The sequence below is a fragment of the Dendropsophus ebraccatus genome, chromosome 3 (genome assembly GCF_027789765.1).
Source record: "Dendropsophus ebraccatus isolate aDenEbr1 chromosome 3, aDenEbr1.pat, whole genome shotgun sequence".
NCBI lineage: Eukaryota > Metazoa > Chordata > Amphibia > Anura > Hylidae > Dendropsophus > Dendropsophus ebraccatus.
Genome location: NC_091456.1, coordinates 18,392,158 through 18,401,171, shown reverse-complemented (window position 1 = coordinate 18,401,171; position 9,014 = coordinate 18,392,158). Strand labels below are relative to the sequence as shown.

The 9,014-nt window shown below is 42.9% G+C and overlaps 1 protein-coding gene across 17 annotated transcripts in view; it reads right to left on the bottom strand.

Moving 5' to 3' along the window:
- Positions 1 to 219: 219 nt before the first annotated feature.
- LOC138785263 (E1A-binding protein p400-like) overlaps positions 220 to 9,014 on the bottom strand; it is a 110,359-nt gene continuing 101,564 nt past the window's right edge. For 6 of the 17 annotated variants that reach the window (XM_069961018.1, XM_069961032.1, XM_069961022.1 and 3 more), the window contains 3 exons: positions 7,348 to 7,524; positions 5,020 to 5,097; positions 221 to 4,860 (listed from right to left, as the gene is read on the bottom strand). In XM_069961018.1, the coding sequence (XP_069817119.1) occupies positions 4,588 to 4,860; positions 5,020 to 5,097; positions 7,348 to 7,524 (528 nt within the window). In that variant the 3' untranslated portion in view covers positions 221 to 4,587. Of the gene's footprint in view, positions 4,861 to 5,019; positions 5,098 to 7,347; positions 7,525 to 9,014 lie in introns of all 17 variants that reach the window. The other 11 variants (XM_069961020.1, XM_069961033.1, XM_069961035.1 and 8 more) reach the window with 7 other exon arrangements.

Sequence of the window (9,014 nt, the reverse complement as noted above, 5' to 3'; positions counted from 1 at the left end):
TTTACTGATGAAGGGCTGTATTACATTGCCCAATTCATAGTGTAAGGGCACGCCGATCTGCTAGATCAACACTCGCTTACAGAGCTTATTACATGACTTAACGATCCTGCAGTAAGGGCTGCACGGACATCGCTAACGCCCTTGCTGTGTATATAGAAAATAATAAAGCTATACTTTACCTCTCTGCGCTCCCCAGTGTCCTTCCGGCTTCTCTGCAGAGGTCTCTGAAGTGACAGGCCGCTCAGCCAATCACTGACTGAGACGGAACGGTGCTGCCGCCAGTGATTGACTAAATGGCCAGTCACTTCAGAGACGTCTGCGGAGAAGCCAGGAGGACACCAGGGAGCGTGGAGAGGTATAGTATAGCTTTATTATTTTCCATATACTTTCATCAGCCGTGCACCTCATATTATACAGAACTACGTGAGGTCAGCGACCAATGATTTTTGAAGTTGATGAAAGACAATGATCGGCTCCTTGGCTGATCAATGTCTTTATTACACTGGGTGATATCTACCTGAATCTGCCAGATTCGGCAGCTAATCGCTCCGTGTAAGGGCCCTATTCCACGGGACGATTATCGTTCACATAATCGTTAACGATAAACGATCCAAACGACCGCTATTACGAAAGACCTGAAACCGTTCACCCATTTACATGGAATGATAATGATTACTTATGATCGTTCTTGCGGCCGTCTTGTCGTCGCTATTGCATTCGTCACTACTGCAACGACCGAACAACTTCTTATTCAATGCGAACGAGTAACGATAAAAATAGGTCCAGGTCTTATTAAACGATCAACGATTTCTCGTTCGGTCGTTAGTCGTTAACTGCTATTCAAACAAACGATTATCGTTTAGATTCGAACGATTTAACGATAATCTGAGCGATAATTGTCTGTTGGAATAGGACCCTAAGTGTACCTTAAAGTGTACCTGTCAGCACCATTGTGCTGACTACAGTAAAGGCAATGCACAATAGAGCACATCAAAGAAGACATAAAACTCTTATTTCGATCCGTCACCCGAGTGCTGAGATATACACTTTAAATGTTTTATGCAAATTAGAAGATTAGTAACGTTCATCCCGGTCTCCTTAATAACTCCCCTATGCCCTTTCCTTAAACAGCCACTCTGTTTAGATTTATGGGCCGAGCTTTTGCAGCCCAGGGGGCTTTACCTCTAATCCTACTTGTATAAAATCTCTAAAATGTATCTCTCTTATATCTCAGCGCTGGAGCAACAGATTTAAAGGGTCCTATTATGGTGCGTTTACACAGACAGATTTATCTGACAGATCTTTGAAGCCCAAACCAGGAACAGACTATAAACAGGGATCAGGTCATAAAGGAAAGATTGGGATCTATCCTCTTTTCAAATCCATTCCTGGCTTTGGCTTCCAAAATCTGTCAGATAAATCTGTCTGTGTAAACGCAGCATAAGACAAAGCGATTTTTAACGATTATCGTTAACCTGAAATTGTTCAGCATATTACACAGAACGATAGTCGTTAGTTACGATTGTTAACTCCATCTGATCCCAGGAGATGGAACAATGTGCAATTACACTGAACGATTAGTGAACGAATGCGGAATTACAGCGAGTGATTAGCAAACGATAAATTTTAGGGTCAGATCTAAATCAACGACACACAAACGATTTTCCGATTGTTGCCTGCAATTACACAGAACGATTATCGATTAAATTATAACGATATAGCGATTTTCCACATGATAACCATCCCGTGTAAGAGGGTCCTTATATTTCCTGATTCAGGTTAAGAAGCTCTATTGTGCACTGCCTTTACTCAAAGCTGCTGACAGGTCCACTTAATGCCATAAATCAGAATGCAGTAAACTCTAAAGCTCCCCTAGTGGTGGACCATGCATCTATAGCTAAACTGGGGATTTAGAGCTTAGTGTCAGAATAATGATGCTCTGTCCCTAGTAAAACGAATATGTAATGTACCACCAGACAGAGTCCCCCCCCCTTACTGTTTTGATGTCCTCATCAAGGTATGTCTGATCCCAGGGTTTGCCTGTTTCTTGGGGGTGGGGGTTTTCAGGGTAGAAAGCTCTGGTTTTTTTTGTTTGTTTGTTTTTACAGCAGTGCGGCAGGGTGTCAATGAGGTGGGGCCTAGAGCATACACACCATAAGCTTGCTGCGCCTCTTACCCCCCCCCCCTTTCTTCTTTTTCAGCATGCTCCTGGGCTGGATCCTCAGCACACCAAAGATGGAGATCCATCCCAGGGGCATGCCAAAAAAAAAGAAGAAAGGCGGGGAGAGAAACGGTGCAGGCCTAGGGCATGGACGCTCTAAGCACCACCTCACTGACACCACACCGCACTGTATGAATTTAAAGTGTTTTTTTTACTCCGAATACTGACCCTGGGACCTGACATCTCTTGATAAGGACATCAAAGTGGTACTGGCGGTTTGGTAGCAATGCCCAGTGGTACAGACTCGCCTTAATCAGTAAAGAAATTGGGACCTAAAAAACAACAGCCATTGCTTTAAAGTAGTAAAAAGAACTGTAGCAGCCTACAAAGCTGGCTACACACGTCCAAACGTCTCACTGACAACGCTCTGTAAAACATCTTCCATCCCTAGAGCGTGGTTTGCTAAGCTGTATTTTCTGCTCAACAGCAAACAACCCAAATATTGTTATCCCTGGATCCGACTGATATTTTAGGTCATCTATGGCCGACATTACATACATCAAACCATGGAGGTCTATTGGTAAGATCAAATATTCCCAAAAGTGCACAAGTTGATTATTTAAAAAGAAGAACAAAAAAACGTGGAAATAGCAGAAACAAACAAAACATACAACGATGCGGACGTACGACTGGACTACATGAAGGATAAAAAGTGCAAAACAACAAAAAGTAACATCAGTATTTCTGCTGTAAGTCGCTATATACAGCACTCTAGTGGGATTTCACACAAAGTTTAGCATCATTCCAGAGCAGCTAATTCTCTGCACAATGTCCCGCAATGTCTTTTACCAGGCAGAGACACTGGCAATGCCATTGGATTCATACCCCGCCTGTCAAGTACCTATTTAGGAACACTGAACTTGAATGTCTCCTCCTACAAGACAGCACAAGACAAGCTGCTGCTTAAAGCTTTACTTCCGTCCATAGTCATGGATTGTGGACAAGCACTGGGAGGTGGCGAGGCTTCACTCTATGTCTTTGTTCCATTTCTTGTATCTTCCCTTTTTTTTATTTTTTCCTTGAAAACTGAAATGTTAAAACGGAAACCCAAAAAGAAATATCCCAACACTGGACGCTACTGATCAAATAAATACAAGTAAACTGCAAACTTCTTGGCTACATTTACGAATAGTCAATGTACCAAGATCCTTCCTAAATTAGAAGATGGTTTTATGCAAAATAAACAGCTAAGAACGAAAAATGCTAAAAAGTACCTAAAAAGGATAAAAAACGCTGTACGTTCTCTTTAAGACATAAGCGAAGCTGAACGGTCGGCTTTTGAATCTCTCTGCCTGCTCTGTGGAGAAGATGGATACAGCCTGAGGACTGCATGGAAAACATGGATACATAGGCTATATTCACACAAAGTATATTTTCGTAAAACCATGGCCATTGTGCAATGGCCGTGATTTGTACGAAAATATACGTGCAATTGCTGCCTATAGAATCCCGGCTGGAGCGTATACACATAGTATACGCTCCGGCTGGGATCCCTAGTGGTGCCGCAAACAACTGACATGTCAGTTTTCTGCGGCTGCTATTTATTGAATAGCGGCCACAGAAAAACCTGTCAGTGCACATTACGGAGCGTGCGGCTCAGGCCGGATGCTCCATTGTCTGTTCTGGAGACTTCTGATGCGGGCGCACATGGATGTGCCCACATCAGAATTCTGCAGCTGCAAAGATCATCTGGCCGGTACTGCAGTACTGGCCGGGATGATCTTTTCAGAGACTGGCCGTTCAGTGACCCGGCTGGGTCACAGAAGGGCTGGTCTCTTACTGTGTGTTCACATAGCCTAAGGCTGGAGCGGGCAGATAGCGGGATTCAAAAGGCTCGTACATACCTTAAGGCTCGTTCAGCTTCGTACGTACCTTAAGGGGTTATCCAGTGTTAGAAAAACATGGCCACTTTCTTCCAGAGCCAACACGACTCTTGTCTCCAGTTCAGATGTGGTTTTGCAGTTAAGCTCCATTCACTTCAATGGAACAGAGTTGCAAAACCTGCACCCAAACTAGAGACAAGAGCGGTGCTGTCTCCTGGAAGATAGTGGCCCTGTTTTTCTAACGCCGGATAACCCTCTTTAACAAAGCCGGCTTCGCCCATCTCTAGTTCCCTTACATTCCTTTTCGTCTGAGAACCATCTTGCTTCTCATCTTTTGTGAATGGAGCAGGACTGGCACAGCTTCTCTTCATTTCCCTTTTCTTCATATTTTTCACAGTTTCTAAACTTCAATAATATCAACAGATAATTGAAATATTTTCCAGGATATGAAAAAAAAAAATGACAATACTAGAAGTTACTGACAGGTGCTTAGTGTGAGAAATCATCTGAAGGTGCGCGCTCCTGTACTTTCCTGCCGGCTTCTCAGCTAGGCTTAGTCGGAGCTTTGATGCGGACGGTAGATGCTCTGACTTGCAGCTTTGCCTGCTGATTCTGGGCATCTGCAGCTGCCGATGTTGGCGCTGGGCTCTGGTTAGATGGGGTCTGCAGTTGCGGTGATGCCGCTGTCACCACTTGCTGCTGCTGGAGGATTTTCTGCTGCACCACTTGGGCGGCCGTGGACCCAGCTGGTAACACTTGAACCTGTTGCTGACCTGCTGCAGTGGCCTGGGTCAGTGTAACAGTCTGTGACTGGACCTAAAATAAAGATTAGATAACACAATTAAAATACATTCTAGTTATTTCCCTTTATATCATTTTTTCAATTCACTAAGAATAAGAACATGCAGACACGCTCTAAATGTTGTGACGCATAGTAAAATGCAGAAATGTGCACATGATGGAAAACCCACTAACCTGCTGAGTGGCCGCTACCATCTGCTGGATATTAGCCGCGGCGGCCTGCTGTTGGAGCACCTGTGGGAGCTTTGCAACCTTGAGGAAATGAGCAGATGATGAAGCGATGAAATGATCTCTTTATTAATATTAGAAAGGAAGTAAGAGGATAAAATATGGCAAATCAACAGATTTTGCCAACAATAAATTCTTGTTTAGCTGGTTAAAGGGGTACTCTAAGTCATATCTTAAAGTGTCACTGTCATCTAATTTTTTTTTTGCAGAAATCAACAGTACAGGTGATTTTAAGAAACATTGTTTTTGGGTTTATTAGCCGAAAAATGCATTTTTAGCATGAAAAAGCAGTTTGAAGCTCTCCCCCGTCTTCATGATTGTCTATGGAGAGGGGAGGGGTGAAGGGAGAAGAGTCACCAAAACAGGACAACAAAGAGTTAATTTACAGCTACATCTGCAGGCTATCACCTCTGAAGTCAGCACTGACCTCTCTGACCTCTGAATACCGACTTTCACACAGGTCCTGCTGTGTAATCCTATGTTCTCTGCTGCCGACTAATCTCCCTCCTCCCCCCTCCCCTCTCCATAGGTTAGACAGGGCCCGACTAATGTAAAAGAGTCGAGATTTCCTGATAATGAGCAGTGAATGAGAGAGGAGGAGGGGGAGGGGGCTAGGAAAAGTCTTTTTGAATACAGATAATGACATATTTGCCTAATAAACCCAAATACAAAGTTTCTTAAAATCACCTGGACTATTGATTTCTGCAAAAAACAAACAAACAAAAAAACGACAGTGACACTTTAAGTCACAGATCACGGGGTCCCAGAGGTTGATTCTCCCCCCCCAAGAACCCAGGTCTTGAAACAGAGCAGTGAGCCTACACCACCGCTCCATTCACTGTCTAGGGAACCACAAAGATGGCAACCCGACACAAATTCCCTTTCCTGTGGACAGAAAATACGCTTTTTAATACTTGAAATACCCCTTTAATGATTATAACAAGTATTGCTGAGTATTGATCCTACAGATGCTCCAACAGCTGTCCGTATTTTTTGTGGATCAGTAAAAGTGTAAAGTATTTGTAAAAAAGGAGGAATGGTCAGAATGGCTACACTAGCTAGAATTGTGGATCCCATATAAATTTATTGGTGTGTCTGTGCCATAACTACGGTCCGCACTAGGCCTTTCCCCTTTTTTCTGCAGCACAGATCTGCAACATTTGCGGACGTGTAAATGTAGCCTTATTTGTTCCTTTAACATTTCCATCACGCTTCCCCTTCCATTCTTTCCTCCAGACTATGCAGATATTATGATATATCTTATGATTGAGACATTTACATAGCCTGTAGTGATTAGTCATGTAATACATAGAAGGGCCAAAAACAGAAAATTACTGCAGCAAAGTGCAAGTGTCATATAGCGTTTTAATTATTATTCCTATTATTTTTTTTTTAAATGAGGTTCTTAGCACACCGTTTGATTAAACAAAATGTACCAATTCACTGTGTTAAGGTGTTAGTGTGAATGTGCGGGCTTTTAATTGCTTTGTTATGCAAAGAGGCCGCCATCTTGGGACGGTTAAGTCACTCTTCAGGAGCCCAGCCTGACTGCTCCAGCCCTCCCTCATGCCGCCCCCCCCCCTTCAGCGCATCATCAGCTGCGATTGGCTGAGAATAACAGAGGGCATCTAGGGCTACACCCAATCAAAAGGCTGCCGGAGCGCGTGATTGGATGTAGCCCCAGACATCTTCGGTTATGTTCAGCCAATTGCGGCTGAGCAGCGGATGAGGTGCTGGAAGGGGTCCGCCATGAGGGAGGGCTGGAGCAGTCAGGCCGCTCTCCTAAAGATTGACATAATCGTCCCAAGATGGCGGCCGGGACGGAAGGGGTCGACAGTGATTACATGAGTATACAGTATTAAACTTCCGGTCAAGTGCCGGGGGGTGAAAACACGGGGAAGGGGGTCATTCACATAAATAACACACATTACAATGTTGTATAACTTTGTAATGTGTGTTATTTAGTGAAAAAAATTTTTTCACCGCACTACCCCTTTAATGATGTCCATGTATTATATTACGATTTATAGAAAGGGGTATCCCCTCCCCTCTGTGACGCGCCCCCGATAGAATGATGAATTATGGCCCTAAGTTTATATTTACAATGCTGAATACATTACCATAGGGATCAGCACTACCATGTAATATAAATGGCTAAAAAGACATCTTTGAGTATGTTTTCATGCACTTAACTGTGAAATGGAAAAAAAAAAAAAACATGACATGAATGGGTAGGCTGCCACTTATGCCTGCGTGTAGGTAAGCAGTAGTTACCTGTACCTGAATCTGCGCCTGCACTTGTTGGGCACCGGGCGATTTCTGAGTCTGAGCGATAGGAGTGGTGAGGAACTGGGTTTTAATGGCTGGCTGAGCGGCATAGGTTAACTTCTGCTGCTGGGCCTGCTGCTGTTGTTGTTGCTGGGCCTGGACAGTGACCTGTTGAGTCATCTGCTAAAAAGTACAAAAGACAATGGGGGAGATTTATCAAACATGATGTAAAGTGAAACTGGCTCAGTTGCCCCTAGCAACCAATCAGATTCCACCTTTCATTCCTCACAGACTCTTTGGAAAATGAAAGGTGGAATCTGATTGGTTGCTAGGGGCAACTGAGACAGTTTCACTTTACACCATGTTTGATAAATCTCCCCCAATGTTACTGACAAATACTGAGACTTTTATAATAGTTAATGTGCATGAACACTGGCTGAAAAGGCTTTTCTCATCACACGGAACAATGATTACCTGGACCCCACAATCTGAAAACTGAAGGGGCTTCTATGCAGTGTCCCCTTTAAAGTTTTCCCTGTACTATGGCGCTCCCTGCCTCCGCATTTACATGACCTTTCCTGCAGTTCATAGCACAGATGGCAGATGGCAGGGAATTCCACTGGGCACACTGCGCTTAAAGGGGTTGTTCACCAAAAAATGTCTTTTAAATCAAGTGCTAGAGATTTGTAATTTACTTTGATTAAAAAAAAAATCTCAAATCTCCCAGTACTTATCGGCTGCTGTATGTCCTGCAGGTAGTGGTGTATTCCTTTAAGTCTGACACAGTGCTCTCTGCTGCCTCCTCTGCCCATGTCAGGAACTGTCCAGAGCAGTAAAATCCCCATAGGAAACCTCTCCTGCTCCTCAGACTGGAAAAAAATACCACTTTCTGCAGGACATACTGAGATTTTGTAATAAAAGTAAATTACAAATCTCTGCCACTTTCTGGCACCAGTTGATTTGAAGGGAAAAAATTTTGGTGAACAACCCCTTTAAACAGTGCTGTTCTTTGAGTCTATGAATTATTGGGGGTTCCAGTCGGCAGGTTTCCCCAAACAATAAAAAAAAAACGGCAAGAAAAATGGTCTACAACTATTTAACCCCTTAGGGACCAAGCCTGTTTCGGCCTTAATGACCAGGCTCATTTTTCAAAATCTGACCTGTCTCACTTTATGCGCTTATAGCTCAGTGATGCTTTAACGTATGCTAGCGATTCTGAGATAGTTTTTTCGTAACATATGGTACTTTATGTTAGTGGCAAAATTTGGTCACTGTCTTGTGTGTTTTTTGTGAAAAACATCAAAATATAATGAAAAATTAGAAAATTTTGCACTTTACGAACTTTGAAATTTTTTGCTTCTAAAAAAAAAAAAGGCACATGACAAAAATTAGTTAGTAAGTCACATTATCAATATGTCCTCTTTATTCTGGCTTCATTTTGTAAACATATTTCACTGTTTTAGGGTGTTACGGGGCTTAGAAATGTATCAGCAAATTATCAAATTTTCATCAAATTTCCAAAACTGATTTTTTTAGGGACCAGTTCTTTTTTTAAGTTGATTTAGGAGGCTTGTATGCTGGAAACCCCCATAAGTGACCCCATTTTGGAAACTAGACACCTTAAAGAATTAATCTAGGGGTATAATGAGCATTTTAACCCTACAGTGGCTGGA